General features: G+C 57.6%; 1 protein-coding gene across 1 annotated transcript in view; it reads right to left on the bottom strand.

The window, feature by feature from the left end:
- The window catches only part of LOC108529387 (calcium/calmodulin-dependent protein kinase type II subunit beta-like), a 69,685-nt gene that overhangs the window by 38,014 nt on the left and 9,455 nt on the right, over positions 1–22,216 (bottom strand). Inside the window, exon 2 of the mRNA XM_017871690.1 lies at positions 20,558–20,652. Coding sequence (XP_017727179.1) covers positions 20,558–20,652 — 95 coding nt within the window. The remainder of the gene's footprint in view (positions 1–20,557; positions 20,653–22,216) is intronic.

The raw sequence follows: 22,216 nt of genomic DNA, 5'->3' as shown, positions 1-22,216 counted from the left end.
CAGTCCTCCACCAACCCCCACGTCCAGGTAGCACCCACATCCTAATAGTGTGTAGGGAACGAGCAGCAAAGGAGGACTCACGGTGTGGACTTATTTACACAAAGGTCAAAACTAGACAGTCGGTGGGCACAGCCGCACACGGGGAGCTGTGAGGAAAGGACAGTGCATTTCAGAGTTCAGGACGTGACTGGGGAGGGCGCATCGGTGTCTGGAGCCCCCTCCACCTGCCCAGTGCTGAGTCCCACCACAGGAAAGGTGAGCAGGGCCAGGGGGCACTTAATTAATACACAAGACAAGACCTTGGGGATGCCTCCTTCGCCAGGCATGTCCAGTAGCGCCCAGGAGCAGGGAAAGAATGAGGCTGCAACTTCACGATCTTCCTCGGGAAGCATTAAAACCTCTGATCCCTGGGCTTGGCAGAAACTTGTCTGCCTGCAGGAAGGGAGGCCTGGCCGAGTCATGTTTGGGGTCAGTTCCCCTGGAGCAGGTGTGGCGGTGGTGGCCTGGGGTAGAGGATATGCCTGCAAACACGTATAGGCCTTGAGTGAGAAAGCCACGCCTGCAGATGGCAAGGTCTCTGGGAGCCGCATCCCCGACTTCCCCCGCCCAGGACAGGCATTCGTCTCCCTGCCCTGGCCACCTGGCTGCCATCTGCTTCAAGCCCAGCCGCCTGGCATCCCACGAGAGGGATTCAGAGGGATCTGACAGAGCCTCCAGGTGGCACAGAGGGAGTCAGACCCCACCCCGCTGTTTTGCTGGAAGCCCAGGGCATACCTGCTCCCTCCCCCACCTGCACACCCACCTCAGCAAGCACTGCACAGTCTTCCAGAATACCCCAGTCCCTGCTCCCTCTCCCTCTCCTCTCCCCTCCCACTGAAGTGGGAGCTGAGGTGCCAGGAGCCTCAGGGATTTGTGATGGCGGAACTGGAACCAGCCCAAGTGTCTGTCAGCATCAGAATGGAAAAATCAAACATAGTCACAATAGAATACACACGGTGTGGGCTCCGTTTTCCTATCTGCATGGAGCTCAAAACCCAGCAACACTTGACACACCTGGGGAGGGGAAGGGTCCACGCACGAGGCCTGGCTCCAGTGGAAAGCAGGGGATGGATTCTTGCAACACCCTCAACCCCCATCCCTCTGGGGTGGGAGGAGGGAGGGCTCTCAGTGTGCAGGGTGGTGAGTTCATGGGGTTATTGTTTTATTTCCTAGTGTCTTTCTTAAACTGATTCTGAACATTTTTCAGACATAGAGAAAAACTGCAACAATAGTACAGAGCAATCGTGTACAGCACTTCTGTACAATCTCCCTGCCCCGCCCCTGCTTCCATATGACACACTCACTTTTTCTGACGCGTGTGTAACACCAGGCAGCACTCAGGCGTGTCTCATAAGGACAGGGTGTCCCTTCTATAATCTCAATGCAGGTCCCAGATTCAGTAAATCGAATACAGATATGACACTCATGTCTCTAAGCTACAATCCACGTTCCACCCTTCCAACCTGTCCCAATAAAGTTGATGGTTAATCTTTCCCCAGGACAGGATCCAAGCCCCGGACCACACATCGCTACGGGACATGTGGGCCAGAGCCAGGCTGAGGGAAAGGAGGACCTGGGAGAGAGGCGGTGGAACCATGGCACATAGTTTCCTTTTGAAAAATTGCCTGATTAGAGTTAAATCAATAAAATCATAAATCCAAATCAGGAGAAAGATGCAATTATGAACGCACTCTCCTGGGACACAGATAATTTACATGCCTGTGTTTTATTACTGAAACATCGCCAAGAGCTGAGCCCCAGCCCGAAGATGATACGTATTCCTGAGCACGTGTTTAGGGAGATAATTATTTGTGTGGGGTGAAGAAAGGGCACCTGGCTGCCCAGTCCTGGCACCAGGTGTCACTCATGGTGGCCATACAGATTGCTGACTGGTCCTCTTTCTGTAACACCCACAACAGCACCTCGACCACCTCCTCCCAGCAGCTGCAGTAGGTTAGCGCTCAGAGAGCCGCTTGGAAACCATAAACCATGACACAAGATCTAAGCTGGTAACATCCAGACACACACGTCGTATAGCGTGCTTCACTGTCGGTGCCAGGTTTATGGCTAATGTTGTTTTATTCGTTAACTTCCCCTCCCCCAGTTTTGACAGTGATCATGTGTTACTTCCATAATTTAGCAAAGCATTGTTTTTAAAAAAGATTTTGATCCTGTCTCCAGTGAGCAAGCTACTGATTGAATATGACAAGGATGTTTCATAAAATCTACTATGGTAACATTTGCCCTTAAATTTTAAAAAATCAGGCAAAAAATAAATCTACGCGAATATAAGGTGACTCTGGATGGGACTGAGAAGCCACAGGAAGGAGGGGCAGGAGGAGGCGGCATTCTCTCTGGACCTGGCTCAGACAGCCCCATCTCAGGGCAGGCCAGATTCCAACTTCTTAACTCTGTGCACATACTATGATTTCCTTTCTACAAAACCAGGGACATTATTCTCAGCTTTCACATTAACATCGTAAACCCCTTGTCATGAACAAGGTTAAGTAAGTTAAACTGAACCCAATCCAGTGCATAAGAAATGTGCCCTGGCCCTAAACAGTATAGCAGAACCTGGCCCTCAACAGTACAGAGGAATCTGGGGCAAGCCCCAGCTCAGTCCTGTTCCCTGCCCCAGACAGTGGAGCAACCACATCTTGCTCATCCCTGCCTGCCAGCCTCATTCTGGGGGGCTTTGGTCCCCAGGGAATCTGCTGGACTCAGGAGACAAGAGCAGTGGCCACTGAGCAGGTCCCGAGGCCACCAGGCCTGTGGCGAGAACACAGCCGGAAGTCTGCTAGCGGCGGCTCCCTACCTGTCCAGGGCCCTGTCAGTGCCCCGGGACCCCAGCAGGGTACCCCTTCCTGAAGGAGGTCCCAAGAGGCCTCCTGAGTGGCCAGCCCTGGCTATGCACACTACAGTGACGTCCTGGTCAGGGCCAGGCAGTGGGTCACATAGTTCATCTAGGTGACCCAGTAAGAGGGGCTCACCAGGTGTGCGGGCTGTGGGGGCTGAGTGGCCAGGCCCCAGGGCTGTGCTAGGTTCTCTGAGGGGCCTGGAGTTGGGACGCTCAGGGTCACCCAAGACCCCTGATGCTCTTCATCCTCATTGCCACGTCTCACAGCTGGGCAGGGATGTCCGTGTGGTTAACATTTTATTAGGTAGTATTGATGCAAGTCACAGAAGAGGTGCCACACCTCTGTAGGTTGTGAATCCAACGACAAGGAAACCCCAAGAGCCCACTCCACCCGACAGCTGGTGCCTGGTCAACTCCTCAGAAGGTGCTGGATCCCCTCTCCCCATCAGCTAATGTCAGGCTCAGGCTCATGGCACTTCTACGTGCGTGCGCACTGGCTCCCAGAACTGCAGTTCCCTGCGATGCAGAGTTTTCCTAAAGGAGTCTAAGAACAGCCTCTGACATAGACCATGGGACAGAAAGCAGCGGCTGGGGAGTGAGGACACAGGCTGAGCCCCTCCCAACCTCCAGGGGACCTCACCCTATCAAAAGGAGACCCCTTTGCCCTCCTGCCCTCCCTCTTCTTCTCCCATCCCAAGACCCCTGGCCAAGGTCTTGGGGGTCCAGGGCAGACAGTCTCTGGGGCACAAAAAGCCAATGACAGCAGTGCCTGTGCCTCTTGTTATAGCAGAGTGATGAGCAGAGTGTTCTTAGACCCTGATTCTGCCTGTGGAGACTCAACAGGTGATGCTTCAGTGGGGTTTTAGAGGATGAGTAGGAGTTTGCCTACTCATGCTGGAAAAAGACTTGGTTCTCACACCCCCTCTGATGTGAAGCTTGGAGAGGGAACTCGAGTTCAACCAGCTCCTAAACGCTTGGGCATCTTGCAAATCTGCACCCTAAATGGAGGCAAGGGCGTATGTGTGTGGGCCTGTATTTAAGCCAGAAGGTGACTGACCCATCAGTGTGGATGCAATTCTACACATGCGCACACGTGTGTACACATTTACACACCGGCTCCCCAAGGGGGTGGCTCAGAGACACTGGCAAAAGCATTGCTATTTATTTCTCCTACCAGAGAAACATCTCACAGATCAAATACAGCATTCATTTATACCCCCATAAAAGCATTTATCAAAAAACCCCCCAAACAACAACAACAATAAACCCCATAAACAATTGTCCTCAAAAAGATCAGGCTAAACCAGAGCCTATAATTATCCGCCTGCCTGCTTGAATTCTAATGATAGTGATAGTGCGACATCCTCCGATTCCAGCCCTCGGGGAATGCCGAGCGCCGGGACCTTTTCTAGGTGATTTAGCTACAATTCTGCAGAGAGCCCTGGACTGCCGGCCACTCATCCCGCCAAACCTGCACCCTGGGTGTCCCCCGAGGTCTGCACGACAGGCGGGGCCAAGTGCTGGGGCACAGGCAGGCTGGGGCCACCGAAAGACCGGGAAGAGAAGCACCCCCAGCCAAGCCCTGTACAGCCTCGCTGGGCTCATCTCACGGCAGGCTTCTCACCCGCTCCCGCACACATCCCAGGACGCCGAAGACACCCGGACCGCGCGGGGCAGGCTGCTGGGCTGGGACTCACAGCCAAGGCCTCTCGCCGAAGTGCAGGGGCTCTCTGTGATATGCCACTTGGTCTGCATTTCCTGCTGCTCTCTAGACTGGTGGGTGGTGCCTGCCTGGTGGCTGCAGTCTCTGCTCAATGCAGAATCTGATATTTACAGCCTGCAGATGCTGGCTGTGGGGGCAGCAAGGCCGACATCACAGAGGAAAGGGAGACAACTGGCACCAGGAGGGCGCTCAAGGGCCCAGGAGACAAGGCTCCCCTCCTCCCTCACCCCACAGCCATCTCCAAAATACTGAGAGCCCAGCCAGTCTGGGTTACCTGCCTGCTGAGGCCGGACCAAAGCAAACCACTCATGCTCGTGGGGAAAGACAAGGTAGGGTTACGCTTGCCTAGATGTCCAGCCTCTCAGGAGCAGGGACCATAGACCCTCCACCAGCAGCCATTCTCAGATCCACAGGACCCCCCGGAAGCCTCAGTGTGGAGCTCCGAGGGGCGGGGTAGGGGAGTGGGGGCTCCTCTCAGCTGTTACTACGCTGACGGGTTGGCAGCTGGCACCCACCACCATGAAGGTGACAGGGGCAGGGGCCACCTCAAGGTGCCCACGGCCAAGTGCAGGAAGAGACAGGACCAGGACATGGGCACAGCCACGTGACCCATCCTGGAGCACCTGCCACATGCCAGGCACCGTCTGTTCTGTGCACATTACAGGCATTAACCTATTTCATTCCAAAAATGCCCTGAAAGACCAGGAGTGGCACGGGAGAGACTGCAAACCTCTCATGGTGTGGGAGCTCCTCCCCTCCTGCCACGCCACCCTCATCAGTGCAGGAGTCGTCGGGTCCCCTGAGCTAAGAACAAAGAGAAGCCAGCTGAGGGCAATGGGAGAGGTGGAGATGACGGGGAAGGACATTCACACCAACCCTGCTGCATCTGCAGGGTGAGGCACAGGGCAAAGATGAGGAAACTGAGGCACAGAGAGGAGCTCAAAGCTGCCAGGGCTGAAAGGCCAAGGCTGGGTGACTGGTGGGGTGGGCAGGGTAGCCTTCAATATCCCAAAGGCACACTTGTGCATGACTCTGGGGACCTCTCGTGTCCCAAGTGGATGCACCCAGAAGCCATGGTGTGACCAGTGCCCCCCAAGGGGGAGGGAGGGTCTTACAGGACAAGGTTACATGGTTTGGTAAATCATTGATGTTTGCTCCCATAATTTCATTTCTTTCTCCAGCTCCAAGAAGGGGTCCGGGATGGAGCTGGCAGAGGCTTCCCTGCCCACCCAGTCCCCCTATGCCATCCTCCACCCTCCCCGCCCCTCCTCATCCCCGGCAGTGGGTGACTCACAGCAGGGGTGGGGGGTGGTGAGTGAGAGGAACCAGGGAGAAGGGGAACAGGAGGGCGTGGGTGGGCACCAGGCCCCCTGCCAGCTACCAGGAGAAATAGCAGAGCTGGCACCTCCAGGAGGACACCGCAGGGCACTGGGCGGGGGCGACGGAGGGGCAGGAGGGGGAGGCATGAGGCCCACCTGTGTCAGGAGGGGCTGCTTCCCTCTCACCCCAGGGCCTCTGGAGTTGTCAGACCGAGAGACCTGGAGGAGGCCTGCCGGGTATGCTCTGTGCTGGCTGGGGGATGCAGTTAGGGCCACCTGGGACCACTGCCACCAGGGTCTAAGGGCTGGGGGGTGGGGCTCCCTAGGTGCCATGAGTGCTACCCACTGTGTGGCCTGGGACAAGGGATGGCACCTCCCTGGGCCTCATCTGGAAGATGGCTGTAATAATGGTATCTGGCCCCAGGACTGTGCTGGACTGAAAATGGAATCGTGTGTGAAAATCCACATGGGCCTAGCACAGGGTGGGTGCTCAAGAACGTATCCCCCCATTCCAGGCAGCCCTGCCTCACCCCAAGGGAGGTTGCCAGACCCCACCACGGGCCCATCACTGGGCGCCCCCCACCAGCATCAGCGCTCTCCACCCATTTCCTCATGCCTGGGAGGAGATCCTCAAGGACAACCCCTTCTGCTTGTCTGCCACACAGGCCTGCTGGGGCGGGCACGGGGATGGTGGGCATGGCAGAAGGGCTCTGCTCCAGCTGCCCTGTCCTGGAAGTAGTGGCTGGGGAGGGATGGGCCAGAAGCTGCATCCTGTGCCAGCTCCCACCGTCCCGCCAGCTTCTGGTTCCGCAGGGCTGGGGCTACCTGGGGCTCTGCTCCTCCAGGCTAAACCAGCAGCTGCAAGCACAGACCAACATCAAGACAGGTGGTCCACCTGTGCGCTGGACTAGGGTGGCAAGGATACCAGACTCAGGGCTCTGACCCAAGCCTGAGGCTGTCTGGCTAACGGTACTATGAAGCCAGTGCCACGCTCCAGAACTCAGGCCCTGCACATCCCCCAGCCAAGGCCTGGGCCAGGAAACTGGCTGCGTCCAAATCCCACTTGGGGGCCTCAGTTTCTTCCCACAAAATGGATTCAGGAGATGCCCTGTCAAGTAGTGCTGTTCCTGTCCAGAGGAGACTTTGAGGGCCACAGCAGAGAGGGGCCCCCAAATCCGCCCTCCATCAACACGGAGCTGGGCACACATCTGTCCAATACTCCGGACCTTGCTGGGGCTCAGCAGCCCCTTCCTGCACTGTCAGCACGCTGGCAAGACCCATCGGCCTCAGGTGACCTGCACACCTGTCTCAACGACCTGCACCACCATAGGCATGAGAGAGCTTTCTAGACATTTTTTCTTCTCCTTTCTTTTTTTTTTTTTTTTTTTTTTTTTTACGGCGTCTTTCTCTGTCACCCAGGCTAGAGTGCAGTGGCGTGACCTTGGTTCACTGCAACCTCCGCCTCCCGGGTTCAAGTGATTCTCCCATGACAGCCTCCCCAGTACCTGGGATTACAGGTACGTGCCATCACACCTGGCTAATTTTTGTATTTTTAGTAGACAGGGTTTTGGCATGTTGGCCAGGTTGGTCTCGAACCCTTGACCTCAGTTGATCCACCCGCCTCAGCCTCCTACAGTGCTGGGATTACAGGCAGGAGCCACCATGCCTGGCCCTCTAGACTCTTAAATGGCTCGCCAGCATCCACATCAAACACCAGCCAGGCATATTCTACACCCTGCCTGGTACCAACACACTTAACTCAAGCGTCCCAATTCACTTCGAGGCTAAACTTGACTGTGCTCGCACACTACTGACAGAGTGCTCAGGAGCCAAGCGCAGCCCTGTGTGGTACTGAGTGGCTGGGCCAGCAGAACCTGATAGGATATCCTGGGCCTTCACACTAGGCCAGTGGGGTCTGATCTTTAATTATATTTGGCCACGTCCTGGCCGGCTCCTACAGACTCTGGTAACAGAAAAGTGGGGATTGGCTGTGGGGTGGGGCAGGAATGGGGCAGGCAGAGGCCAGCTCACATCTCGGGGCCAGCACTTGCCAACCTGGGCTGCCAGCAAGTCCCTTGGTAGCACTGACCTTGGATTTCTTTGAGAACAGAAAGGGTAGCTGGGTGGGTACGAGGGAGGGGCTTCCAGCAGCCCCTCTCCTCTGACTCTCCTCCCTGGCTAGTAAATGTGAAGTAAAACCAGTCCTGACCCGAGTCAGCTTGGACCATGCGGCAGGGACTGCCCATCCAGTCTCGGGGTGCAGGCCGGTTTAGGGGCTGAAAGGAGGCCATGGACAGATCCTGGCCATTCCTCCTAAAAGGAAAACTGCTCCTTGAGAATGAGCAGAGGTCCATGTGAGTCCTTCAGGGTAGTGACTTTTGTGTGCTGAGGACTGGCTCTGGGCAGGCCTGTGAGCTGCTCATGGCACCCATGAAGCAGGGTTGTTGCTGCATCACCCCAGCTTTCAGATGGGGGCATGGGGGCAAGGAGACCAGGTAGAAGTGGAGCTGGACTCCGTCACAGGAGGCCCCACTTGGGGCCTTGGAAGCCGCCCCCTCCTCATTTTCTTTCCGGTGGGACTTCTCAGAGCCCTTCAGATGCTGCCATAGTGGGATGGACAAGCCTGCTCTCCTCTGGAGATCTGGGGCGGGGGGTTGTGGGGGTCGGGCTGCGAGGACTTGGGGAGCTCAGTGGTAGGTCTGAGGCAAGAATAACCCCGGCTCAAGGTCTGGGGGCCGGGTCAGGATCCTCTGAGGGCAGCACGAGTCTACCAGAAAAGGTGAGGTGGTGTCGAAGGGGGTAGGCTGTGGAGGCAGACACCCCTCTCCTCCTGGGCACCCAGCACCTCTTGGGGTCCCAAGTGGTCCAGTCAGGCCTGTGCAGCCCCAGGAGGCTGAGCCCTGTGATGAAGATGCAAGAGGGAGGCTCTCGCTGTGGCTTTCTGTGCATGTTTTGTTTTTAAAAGGCAACAGGACAACCGGCAATTAACCCGCCAGCAGCTCCACCACCCTCAATAAGCACCTGTGGGCACGTCCTGCAGCTGCCTGCCACCTCAAGGTCAGGGCTCCCAGGGACCCTGGCAACCACGTCAGCAGCACTCTGCCCCTCTGCATGAACGTGCATGACAGAGCTGGAGCTGAGGGTCTCGTAGCTATTTGCCAGCCATATGGGGATGAACACAGCCATTCTGGGAGCCCAGGCCAGGCCAGTGGCTGCGGTAGGGCCGCTCCTGGGCTACACACTGGGGGTCCACAGCATCTCCCCTCCATGGGGTCCACTTGGCCTTTCAGCTGGGGCCCCATTCCCAGGGCCCTCTTCAGGATCAGAACCATCCTCGAGCTTGTGGGGTGCAGCTCAGCTTTGAAACAGAGCTGTGGCTTGGAATTCCTTCCCTGTCACTGCCAAGCTGTGGCATTTTGTGCAGGGCTATGGTGTAAGGTCTAAGGTTAAAGCCAACATTACGTGCTACCTTGACACCCAGTGAAACCAGGAAGGCCCTGAATGACCTAGCTTCATGTCCCCCTCCGGACTCTGCTTCTGTGGCTAAGTCCCCACCCAGGTAACTGGGCACAGATCCTACTCATGCCTGAGTAGCAAGATGCAGCTCTCTGCCAACCCATGGAATTATTCAAACCAGCCAAAACCGCCTCTGGTGGGAACCAGGGGCCACCTCACCCCGTTGTTACTCCAAATCCTGCCTCCCCAGCCCCTGCCTGTTCACTGTGTCCTGAGCGCAGCGTCCTTCTCTCTGGGCTCTGAGTATATGTGACAATAAAATGCCATCCACTCATCTATCCAGTGCTGGGTGTCATGTGTTCAGTCATCCCCGTAACCCCAGGACAGGACTCCCATGCTCACAAATGGAGTGAGTAGGAGGAGATTTAAACCAAGGTGCCTAGACTCTCCAGTCTAGGAAAACAATGGTGGCCCTACTCAGGGCAGGCACGGTGACAGGAGGGGCTTGCTAGGCCACTCCTCCCAGCCCTGGTGTGATGGGTCCTCCACCTGGGGTCCCCCCGCCCCCGACACATACATCTCCCACCAAAGCCCATCTCTCCATAGACACCACCTTGGCTTCCTCCAGAGACAGCAGGGACACTGGCTCAGGCCAGCCCCTGGGGGTGCAGGGCCCACCCTGTCAGGGTCCTACTCTCAAAAATGAGGCCCAGACTCCAGGGCTGCAGTCTTGACCACTGTGGCCTTATGTCCAGCCTCATCCTCTGCCCTTAACTCTGTCCATGTCCCTCTTGTCCTTTTCAAAGAGCAGACAGCTGCCCGGAGGTTTCCACTCATCCCGGAGCAGATGCCTGGGGGCCCAACACAGCCCAAGGCCCAAGGCCAGGGAGCACAGCCCAGGGCAAGCACGGTCACATTTTTTTTTTTTTTTTTTTTTTTTTTGAGAGGGAGTCTGGCTCTGTCGCCCAGGCTGGAGTGCAGTGGCCGGATCTCAGCTCACTGCAAGCTCCGCCTCCCAGGTTTCTGCCATTCTCCTGCCTCAGCCTCCCAAGTAGCTGGGACTACAGGCGCCCACCACCTCGCCCGGCTAGCTTTTGTATTTTTTAGTAGAGACGGGGTTTCACCGTGTTAGCCAGGATGGTCTCGAACTCCTGACCTCATGATCCGCCCGTCTCGGCCTCCCAAAGTGCTGGGATTACAGGCTTGAGCCACCACGCCCGGCGGCACGGTCACATTTTTTAAGGGATTGAGGAAAAAGAACAACAGAGAAGACCATGCAACAGAAGCGAGTGGCCGACAGCCCCTTGGTAGCGCCTTTCCAGAATGCCCCCCCCGCCAGCGGCCTCCGGATGAGAGCATCTGCACACATCCGCCCTCCCCAGCAGGGGAGGCTGAGGCCCTCACATTCACCCGCGGGGCTCTTCTAACCCCCACTAACCTCAATAAACCCTCCATGACCTTCTGTAGGCTAATCACTCCATATCCAGCTGGAGTCGGGGCTCCCCCAGGTGACATGCAGACAATGGAAACATCATGACCTCAGAGCCACTGCGCAGACCTGTCACAGGACTGCAGCTCCTGGCCCTGGGGACAGAGGACAGTGGCTGCCCACAGGGGAGACACACACCCAGGGCCCCCAGCACCTTCCAGGGCTCCCTGCAGCTGTTCTCCCTTGAGCTTTGCCCTGGATCTCCAGCTCTCCAGACTTTCCCATCAGCAGCCAGACCAGCACAACAGAGACCAAAGCTCTACCATTCCCAAGCTCTGTTCCCACCCAGGCCTCAAACCCACACCTTGCGGGCTTCCCCACTCCTGCCCAAGTGGTCCCGGGGACCTGGGCACTCCGAATCCCCCTCTCCTTCCATCGGCAGTCACTACCACTCCCCACCCAGCTCAGTCCTTCAGTGGAATCTTCAAAACACTCTTCTCCTCCCACCCGTTCAACTCTGTTTAGTAAGCAGGTACTATGTGCAAAGTAGGAGGCCTGCCCTTGCTGGGCCTACAGTGCACTGGCAGGTAGCCTGGAGGGAGCAAGGGGTGGTGAGCAGGAAGGACTGGGGGAGGGAGCTATGCCCACACTGGCAGAAGCAGGTCTTCAAACCTTGGGCCCACAGGCTGTGGGTTCAGCCATCTCCCTGGTCCTCACTCACCTCCTGGAACCGGCAGGGCCTGGGAGTAAGGATCCCTCCAGATGTGGGAACCGTCAGTGCTAGAAGAGCCAGGCAGCGTGGAGGCCAATCCTCCTCCCATTTTACAGAAAAGAGAAGTGAGGCAGGGAGGGAATGGTCATTAGCGCCCAGAACCCAGCTCCCAAATCTCCCCTCTGCCGGGAGCCTTTTCTACCACTGACAAGCCCCTGACTCTGCAAGATGAGTGGCTGGAAATGCGGAAGCACGCAGAGGGGTCCTCCGTGTCAACTCCTCCCCTCCCCTCCCTCCCTTCCCTGACTCAGGGATTCCTCCCTCATCCCCTCCAAATGCCAACAGGGTGGGCCCTGCTCCCGCATCCAGTTCAGGATGCATTTGCCTTCCCCAGGGGTCATGGAGGCTCAGGAACCTGGCATTGGACCCTGACCAGCAGGTCTTGGGACTTGCTGTCTACACAGGGCCACACCCAGAACCAGAGAGCAGGAGGCCATGATGCTGCCACCCTCTCTCCACCTGACAGATGGGGCCAGCAAGGGCCAGGACCCTCCGCACAGCCTGGCTCCCTGTTCTTCTTTTGGTCCTCTTCGGGGCCACTTTCCAGAAGCCTTCGACTAAACCAATTCGGTTTCCAAACTAATGACAAAGTCCTGTCTCTCAACAGTCTAGCTTAGCATTGCCAGATAAAACACAGGGTGCCCAGTTAAATTTGAATTTCAGACAAAGGACAAAATTTGTTTTTGGTATAAGTCTGTCTCAATTTCAGATACGCAATAAATAATTTTTAGTTTAAGTAAGTGCGTTCCACGCAATTTGGGACACGCAGTGCTTATTTTACATCTCATGATTGTAAATCATACTTAATTGCTAAACCCAGCAGCCTAGCCTAGTTCCTTCATTGCTCCTAGGTGGCCCTCCCCCTGAGAGGGTCAGGCATGTGGTGCCCCCACTAAGCCCCCAGAAGGCCTGCCTCCCAGCTCCCCTAACTCCTCCTGCACCTGGATGCAGGGTCCCTTCCCCACAATCCCAGTTCAGGGACAATCCCCATCCTGTTGAAGGCTGACCCTGGGGTAGGGGAGGGGGCGTTTCCCAGGGATTCCCCCAACTCCTGGCCACCCTCCAAGTTCCTAGAGAGCAAACTGGAAGGCAGAGTGGGCCAAGAGTTGGGTGGGGATCCAAGCTCTGAAGCTGTTCCCTCAGCCACCCAGGGAGGGTGGGGTAGGGAAGCAGAGGAGGTCTCCCAGCAGGGAGGAGGTGGGGAGAGAAGCTGGAGGGGAAAGAGGGGGAGGGAGAGGGGAGAGGAGAGGAGGGGAGAGGAGAGGAGGGGAGAGGAGAGGAGGGGAGGGTTCCTGAGCCGGGGAGGAGGGAAAGGGGCGGGTCCCCAGGCTGGGAGGGGAGGGTCCCTGGGCTGGGAGGGGTGCTGCTGCCACAGGCGCATGCTCAGCTGCTCAGCTGTCCCTGCAATGCGGCGCCTCGTCCTCTATTAACCCAGTTCCACGGATTCTGCCGACCAGGCACTCATTATCCCCCTGAGCAGGGGTCTTTTTCTGTCTGTGGATTGTGCGGGAGCCACAAGAAAGCTGCAGTACCGGCTGTAGCAGGAAAGCCCAGGAGGCAGCCCCTGACCCACTGCACAAAGGGGTCCCAGGCAGGCAGGGTTCGGGCTGGGGAAGCGGGGGCGTGCAGGCTTCCCTGGGGTGCAGGCTCACCCCCAGCCCCAATGACCACAGAGACCTCAAGATGGTCCCTATCCATCACGCCTTTGGGCAAGGAGTGTCCTCCCAAGACAGAAGGGTCCCTGGGGAGACCAGGTGCCCCAGAAAGGGAGCTGGGGTGAGCTGCACAGGCCTGCAGGCAGGAAGAGGACAGTGGTGATACTCATGTCCTCTCTGCGGGGTGAGCTTGGGGCCTGGGAGGTGAGCCCCACTTGTGAGGTCAGCCCCACCTGGGAGCCCCACCTGGGAGCCCCACGCTGGCCCAACCCTCAGTCTGCCCCAGCTGGATGAAATCTAGAGTCCTCCACACCCAGGCTCTGCTAACCACCAGCTAGGGGACCCTGTCTCCCTCTCAGCTTCTGTGGGACTCAGCTCTCCCCGCGGTGTGAGAGGGGAGCCCACGCTGAGTTCAGAGGGTAGGAGAACGCGAGATAGCGTTGATGATGCCAGGCACACAGGAGCTCCACCTTGAGCTGAAGGGCCATTCCAGGGCATGGGCCCTGCACCAGGCTCTCCGCGCTAACCAGGGTCACCCGCTGCACTGCTTCCTCAGCGCGCTCCCCTCCACACAGGGCATCCAACAAGGCACAACAAAACTGCCCCCAGAAGAACAGCCGTTCAGTGTCGACAATGAGCAGCAGGGGCTGGGCAAGTGGGCAGGGGATGGGGGCGCAGGGGCAGATAACAAGAAGACATGTTTTAAGACTTGTGTGCCTAATGATCTCTTTACCCCCAGTCAATTAATTTTCCTCTAACGGCTTTTGTTAACAGTAGTTTAATAATCTCTCGTTATTCAGTACATTCACCAACTTTGAAAGTCTCACAATCCTCTATTTAATTAAGTATTAAATATTAAAACATCAAACTGTTACAGCTTTAGCACCAGCTGGTGCAGTTCTGCAGTGTCCGCGTGGCCAAGTATTTCAGTAACTGGGGGCCCGAGTGTTTCTGGAGTGGCGTCCTCCTTCCTGGAGCTGCGTGCTACCAGCCGCTTCTCATCACCAGGAGCCTTGAAGGACCAAGGCTGCTCCGCTCGGGCCTGGACATGAGCGGGTGTGGGGACACAGCCCTCCTAGTGACTCTCAAGGAGTGAGTGAGGCCCCTCCACTGGCGCTAGACCCAAATCAGGGGTAAAATGCAGCCAAGGAGGCTGTTGGAGCCTCCCCCACAAGGCCCGAGGGCCCAACATCCTTCTCTCCATCCAACCCTTGCTCTCTGGGTCCCCTCTCCATCCCCCACCTCCCTGAATAGCAGTGGGGAAGGCCATTTCGGGGAAGCCCCTGCCCCACCACGATGGGAAGGAGAAAGCCAGACACCCAGGCAGAGCCTGGGCCTAGCCCTGGGTTAGGAGGGGTGTTATGCTCTCCCATGTTTTCACAGGCTCTGGGCTGAGAGCCAGGAGGCCATCAGATGAACCAGCTGCATCTGCCCTCAAGGAGCACGTGGTCAGTTGAAAAATAGCCAGGGGCGCCTGCCATGGGGCCTGGGGAGTTCCAGGCCGGCTGCCGGCGGGAGGATCCAGGACAGCTTCATGGAGGAGGGGGCCCTGGGCCTGCAGGTTGGGTGGGCCAGACGACACCAGAAAGCTACTGGGTATTCACGAGGGGTCCTCCACAGCAGGACGCACAGGGTCTGGCCAGGAAAGGAGGCAGCAATGTGGAGAGGGATGGTCTCGGAGCCTTGCAACGTCCCTGTGAGGTAGACACTTTACAGCTGGGGAAACTGAGGTCTAGGATGACTGAGTAACCTGGCCACGGTCAGACAGCTGGGGGCAGTCAGGGTTGAAGCGGGGCATTCACCTGGAGGTGTGTGTCCCACAGTGAAGCTCTGGGGCTCCATCTAAGACCTCACCCTCACCTCCCCGATTCCTCCTCAGCTAGGAAAGGAAGCCCAAAGGGCCTGGGAGGGTTGGGGAACCTCAGGTCCCTGCATGGGGAAGGCGGCCCAGGGCAGCAGAGGACAGAGTCCTCGGACTGAGGTGGGTGGTGAGCCCAGGATTCTGCCTGCGGAAGGGGGCCAGGAGGAAGTGCCAAGCGTCCTTCCCCTACGGTCTCAGCAGACTGTCCAGTGCCGTCACTGCCCACCCCGAGAGGCAGGCTAGGGGCAGGAGAGGGGACACCAAGGCAACACCCACAGCATCTGGGCAAGGCCAGCGCTGTCTGGGTCATTTTCTGGAGCCCCAGATTTCAACTGCAAGGGGATGTTTCCCTCAAAGCCGGGGCGGTGGGGCCACCTCCCTCATCAAGAGTTCTGAGGCTCCGCAGTGATCTAGGCTATGTGGCTACAGTGGGGCCCCTGGGGTGTGACCTGCACACCTCAGGGATGCTACCCAGGAGCGGGACTCAAGCACCAAGGGCAGACAACCCAATTGTGCAGGGGCTGTGTGACCCAAAGGTTCAATTCTGAGGAAACCTCTGAACCAGTAGAAACACAAACACAGGCTGCATGAGAGACAGTATCAAGGAATTGCTGCCTGTTTTTCAGAATGATAAAGCTCCTGTGGCTGTTTTTGGAACCTTTTTCTGCTAGGGATGCATACTGAGATATTTATGCACTGAATGGTAAACGTCCCAGGATCTAGGGCCCAGATGGAACAAGACTGGCTAAGAATTGATAACTGTTGAAGCTGGGTTCGTTCTATCATTTTCTCTGTATTTGGTAATGTTTGAAATTTTCCACCATAAAAAGTTAAACAGGAAAAAAATGCCCAAGAATATGGCAGGGTGAGGCTGTGCAGTCCTGGGCGGAGCCTGCCCTCTGGAGCCGCACATGGCTGGGCATCCCTGCCCCTGCCCAGAGAGGCATCCCGCGGGAAGGTCACAGCAGGGAGCTGGCTGCTGAGAATGCCAGGCAGTACCCCCTGGCTGGCAACCCCTTCCTCCCACCACCCCACCCAGCTTTCATCGAATGAGGAAACAGGCCAGGCATGCAGCTTGAGAGGCGCAAGCACCTGGGAGCAAGGCCTGTGATGAGGCGCAGGGCGTTCATGGCAACACAAAGCAGCTCAGCTCTGCAGTCTGTGTGGTCAGCAGGGTCTCCAGGGTGCAGCCATCCTCTCACTCAGATTCCCGTTACCCTAAATCCTTCTGACTCATAGAGCACTTTGAGAATATAAATAGGGGGTGTGAGGTTAATTTACAGGAGCTATGTAATTCCACAAAAACATACTCGGGTGGTTTTCTGCTTGACCCTAACAAACTCCTACTCATCCTTCAACGCCCATGCAACACAACTTTTGGAGTGACTTGCTCCGACCCCTCAGGACTGCCTCTCCCAGGCCCCACCCAGCACATAGTGTCGTCGCTGCTGGTTTCAGGCTGTATCTGCTCATCTCCGTGTCCTCAGTGTAAACCTGTTAGATGAGTGAGAGTCTATGCCTAGGGCGTGTCTAAAGGGGTTCCTCTCTCCTCCTCCTAAGGTCTCACACAATTGAGGAATGAAGCAGAATGTGTAGAGTGGCCAGAAAGCCCTGGGTCTGACATGCCCCATGGTCCCTGGCCGAGGAGAAGCAGGCAGGGACAAAGTGATCCCAAAGGAGAGGCTGGCAGCACGGTGCTGCCCGGCATTCAGGAGGGAGGGAAGGCCCCACGGGACTCAATCTGTGGAGAGAGGGCCCACACTGCACACATATGTCACCAGGCCACAGGGCACGAGGCAATGCTGCCTCACACGTGTGGGCCTGGGAGGTGCATATCAGGGCTGCAGGTCTAGGTGGACAAGGCTTTGGAGGTTCCTGATAAGGAAGGGCCCAAGGTGGGTGGGGGTGGCTGCTGACCTTCAGGGACAGATGGAAAAGCAGGAGGGAAACAGCCAGCTATGGGTTCTGGTTTCCCAGGCTAATACATTTGCACAGGCTGTTAAAACACCAAGTTGACCAGCAAGCAACATTTTTGCCAAACTGAATTCACTGACACATGTCACGGAGCCTCTCCCGAGTGTGGGGTCTCAGTGGGTCTGCCAGCGTCATCAGGAATTAACTAGAGCCAGAAAAGTAGCAGCCTTTGTTCAACAGAACATCGCACAGCAGTGGGAAGGGATCCATCCCACGGACACACCCCAGAACATCACCCGAACACAAGGCAGGTGGCAGTGGCAGCACAACTCCACTTTCAGGCTCAGACACAAGCGGGTGAAACGCCCATGTGGCAAAACAACAGAGAAACGAGGCAGGGATGAGCATAAAATCAGGAGAGGGATGAGGGAGAGGGGGTGCCTGGGAGGCTCCAACGTGACGTGTTTGAGGTTCCTGCTCTTCCTGGCTTAGGGATCCACCTTTGTGCGGGTGATACTCCCCCCACCCCTCCAGAACATTTCACACTAGTGCCAGCCACAGAACGTCAGGGAACACAGAAGCCTCCTGGGCTCCGGGCAGGGCACACAGCAAGCACGCGGGAGGCGCCGGCTTTAACATGATTGCTGTCATCACAGGGTGGCCGTGCGACCTGCGCCGTGCCTGGCATCTCAGTTTCAAGCCTGCTAGAGAAAGGCTGCACTGGGCAGTGCCAGGACTGAGGGTCCAGCGGGGCCACCGGACACGTGTGGGTCTTCATCCATGATGGGGCAGTCACGCAACATATGAGCTGCTCCCTGGGGCCAGGAGGACAGCAGGCTGTGGCCCACGCTCGATCATCCCCATGCCTAGGCTCAAGCCAGCAGCAGTCCCTGGGTGGTCATGGGGAAAATGTGGCCACCGCAGATGACGACACTGACCCACGACTCCCAGCGGCACAGGTTTGGAGGACAGCAGAGGCAGCTCGGATCCTGTGGTCCTGGTATGGCCGCCCATTCAGGGTCTGTACACTCAGCAGACACCCCAGGACCCTGGCCAGGCCTCTCGGCATCAGCAGCTTCCTGCCCTCTGCTCCCGGCGACATCTGCCCCCCAGCACCCCAATCACCCTTGGTCCCACCCATAATGACACACTCAGGCTGGTGTCCCCTCTTGCCTCAACCACATGGCTCAGTACCTGGAGGCTTCCTGGACATCCCTCCTGAGTCTGGACTGAAATCCCGGCTACAGAGGTCACTCCCTCCTCCTCCCACCTGCTTGTCCAAACACCCCGGAGCTCATCGAAGCTGACCCTTGGAGCAAGTGGCCTTCACCTCCGCCCACTGCTCTGCCAGCCAGGGGCCACTTCCAGGACCCCCACCTCCCTCGCTCCAGGCCCCTGGGTTCCCTGATGCATCTTCCCAAGCAGGACCTGGGAGGACCTCTCATTCCCCCAGCTCAGCTTGGGCTGGTCCCAGCCTAACTGCCGGAGGGCCAGATAGTCCCATTCCAGAGGCTCCATCATGTTCCACACGTGCACCTACACATGCATGTGTGCATAGACACATGTGTGAACATGCATAGGTATGCTCATGCACACACAGACCTCCTCTCCATGGTGCCCTGTGACAGGCAGGGAGTGTCCAGGCCTCAGGGATGTCCCTCAGAGACCCACAGGAACTGGCCACAGGCACAACTGAGCACCGCCCACTTACGACCAGTTCTGTGTCTTGATCAAGAAAAAACAAGCTGACTGTCCTAGGTCCTGGAACACAGCCTGGCCCACCCACCCCACCACAGGCTGGGCCCCAGGGGGGCCAACAGAGCTGACCAGCAGGTGGAGTCACAGGGCAGAAGGGAAACCCAGGCCCCCACAATGTGTGGGGAATGGCTGGGAGCGCATGCCTCTGGACCTGCCCCAGCACACTCCTCAGTGTCCCTGCTGAACCTTCTGCAGTGTCACCCTCCCATGGCCCCTCGTGGGCTGGGACACCCACAGGGGGACTGACCCAGCCCCGGGCACCCCCAAGCCCCTTCATGGCTCAGTGACAAGGAGGCAGACAAGGGCTACTGCAGCCTAAAGGACCTCCCCACAACCTGGTGTCAGAGAATGCTCCCAAGAAGGGGAAACACTGATGGCCTAGTATACAGCAGTCGCTCAAACAACGCCGACACATCGCTCCACAAATCGCACATGCCCGCCCCCACAGGTGGCTGGATCACTGTAAACTGCAGGCCACAGACAGTAGGCAGCTCTCCCACCAACCCAGAGGAGGCCCGTCTCTGCCCACATTAGGCCCTCAGCATCTGGCAGCCTGGCCAGATGGGTCAGGGCCTCTCCAGCTCCCAATTAGCTCAGATTTGTGCCTGGATGCTAATCAAGGCTGCTGGCAGTGCCCTGGGAGGGGAGGGGCTGAGAGCAGCAGACAGGGGCTTCACTTGGCTCCCTCTACCAGGGCATCATCCGGCTGGTCCCTCCTCTATGGACCTGCACCGTACGGGGCAGCGACATGGGGCTGCCACCTGAGTGAGGCAGCCCACCCACCCCGCACCCACCTCCACAGCCTCACCTGGTGCTCTGGCACACCCCACCTTGGGGCTCCAGCAGGACCCCTGCGCTAGTCCCTCCCCACCGCCTCCTCAGATCTGTGCTCCAACCACAACAGCTGCCTCAGGATGCCCCTGCCCATCACCATCAGATTTGCTGTGTGCTGACTTTGGGTGTTGTTTGTCCTTGACCTGCCCCACAGGACAAGGACAGCACAAGGGTAGGGAGACCCCGTGAGGGCAGGAGCCTGTCTGCTCCATCACCATCTGCAGCGCCCAGAGCTGACCATCGCCAGCAGGGCTCGGGAGGCACATCCACATGCCGAGGGCCACCTGGGGCCAGCACCACTCGAGGCCCTTCCTCGCACACACCCCGCATGTCTGAGAAGCCCTCCCAGGGCAGGCGCCAGTGCCCTGCTACTGTGTATAAGACTTGGGCTCTGTTAGTTAAGAAACTGCCGGGTCACCTCCCAGTTGGCCATGACGCCAGGACTCTGCTGTCAGAAAGCAGATGGCCAACCGCAGCACTGCCTGGTCACCCGAAACTTTGTCACTGAGCTCTCATTCGGCCCACGGCTCTCAGGGCAGATGACATCACCCAACCACCATGGCGGCCTGGCCACCTTGAACCTCTCGCCCTCCAGCTCTGGGGGCAGAGACCCCAGTACACTTGGGAAGGGGAGGTGAAGGGGGGCCCTGAGAACACAGAGCACAAAGGTGAATCCAGGGGTCTGAGGGTCCCTCAGCACCCCCACCAGCCCGGGCCCCACCAGGCCAGAGGTGCCCTCAAGTCCCCAGCACTCCTGTGCCTCCCTGTGCCACAGCCTCCACTCCAGGAACCCACTGCATCTGTGCGTAGAGTCACAGGCCACGTGGGCCAAGTGCTGGCCAAGCCCAGGAGGGACCTGCTGCCCAGTCCACAGGGCACGGCCTCCAAAGCCCCTGCCCCAGCCTGACAGCAGCTGCACAGGACACTCCCCATGCCCTACCTCTGGCTGATAGCTTCTTGGTGTTGATGATCTTGGCTGCATACTCATGGCCGGTGCAGAGCTTGACACAGCGTCGGACCACAGAGAAAGCCCCCCTGGGGAGGAAAATGGGGGAGCGAGAGACAGAGACAGAGACAGACAAGGAGAAAGAGAGAGAGTGGATTAATCTCCCCATAAACACTCCCCATTAAGCATTCAGCCATCAGCCCGGCCTCGGGTGGATGGCTGTGAGTCAGAAACTGTGAGGAAGTGGGTGCTCCTCACAAGCCACTCTCAGCTGGCCCCACTCAACACCAGCAGAACAGAGGCCGGCTTCCCGACGGCTGGCAGAGCCCTGGCAGATGGCACACCCTGGGGGGCTGTGCAGAGAAGGAGGATCGGTCAGGCCCTCCAGGGGGCGGTGGATGGGCCCTGTTCAGCTTCTGTGTGACCCACAGGCCTGTATCCTTGTGGGTTGGCTGGACCAAGCGTCTACGTCCACAGGTCTCTCAGCAGGCATCCTCAGGGGCTCTGTACCACATCCATGAGGCCCTGCTGAGTCCTCCCCAGAGGGAAATGAAGCTGGTCTTGTCTGGAAGGCCCAGCTCCAGAGGGCAGTTATATTGGGATTTGGTGTGGTCGGACATGGAGATTCACGGAAAGTTTTGTAGGGAGGGAGGAACATCACATCGTTAAACTGCAAAGCTGGAGGAGAGGGTCCTGAGATCCTCCACTGTCCAGGTGTCATCGCAGAGGCCATGGAGGCCCAGGGTAGGGGCAAAAGGATATTCACGAACTGGCAGCCTGAGGGTAGGGAGAGGGGAGGAGGGATGGGGGACAGAGGGAGCTGACCAGCACCAACCAATGTCCAGAGCCCAAGAGACACACGGAAGGAATCCGGTTAAGCCTGCTGAGGCCATCGAGAAGAGGCTCTGAACGTACCCCACAAAGCCTGGCCTGCGGAGGACCTCCTGCCCCGGCTTCAGGGCACCCTGAGGGAATCAGTGCCACCCAATGGGAGCCACAGAGCCTATGAGGCAGGAGGGGAGGGGGCTGGTGCCCACCAGGAGGCACCGAAGAATCTGACTAGTCACCACGGTTGATTTAATTTGATTTCAGATTATTTTCTAAGAACAGCACATGTAAGGCAAGGGGCCTGGTCAAGAAATGTCACATGAAGGGCCTGAGTCCAGAGAGAAGGGCCAGAGGATGCTCTCAGGCTAGCGCTGGGAGAAAGGGGGGCTTGGAGGAAGCCCACTACCAGGCAGGCACCCACCAGTGCAAACCTGAGCATGCACGGCCCTCCTGTGTCTGCACCTGCAAAGTGCCCAGCCTCCCCGCTATAGGAACAGCCTCCCCTCCCAGACAGCTTCCTCAGCCTGGACAGCCTGAGAAACCCACACGGGAGTTCAGGCCAAGGGCTCTGCGTGGTGGAAGAGAAGCGTCTTACATACGAACACCGTTTTATCTACAGTCCTTCGTGGAGATAAATCTTTGTAAAAGAGTACTGTTTAATTCCTCGGAAAGATAAATAATTACACTAAATCTAATTGAACATTTTCTTAATGACTCAGGTCTTATGAACAGTGACTGTGCTTGGGCGGCCGCTGAGCTGCATCTTAGCTTTTTAAAGTCAACCCATGAACAGGGACAGGGGCTGCCTCAGGAGATGCGGGGGGA

Source organism: Rhinopithecus bieti, unplaced genomic scaffold (assembly GCF_001698545.2).
Source record: "Rhinopithecus bieti isolate Rb0 unplaced genomic scaffold, ASM169854v2 scaffold_6908, whole genome shotgun sequence".
Classification (NCBI taxonomy): domain Eukaryota; kingdom Metazoa; phylum Chordata; class Mammalia; order Primates; family Cercopithecidae; genus Rhinopithecus; species Rhinopithecus bieti.
The sequence above is the reverse complement of the archived record's forward strand: the minus strand, read 5'-3'. Positions and strand labels throughout refer to the sequence as shown.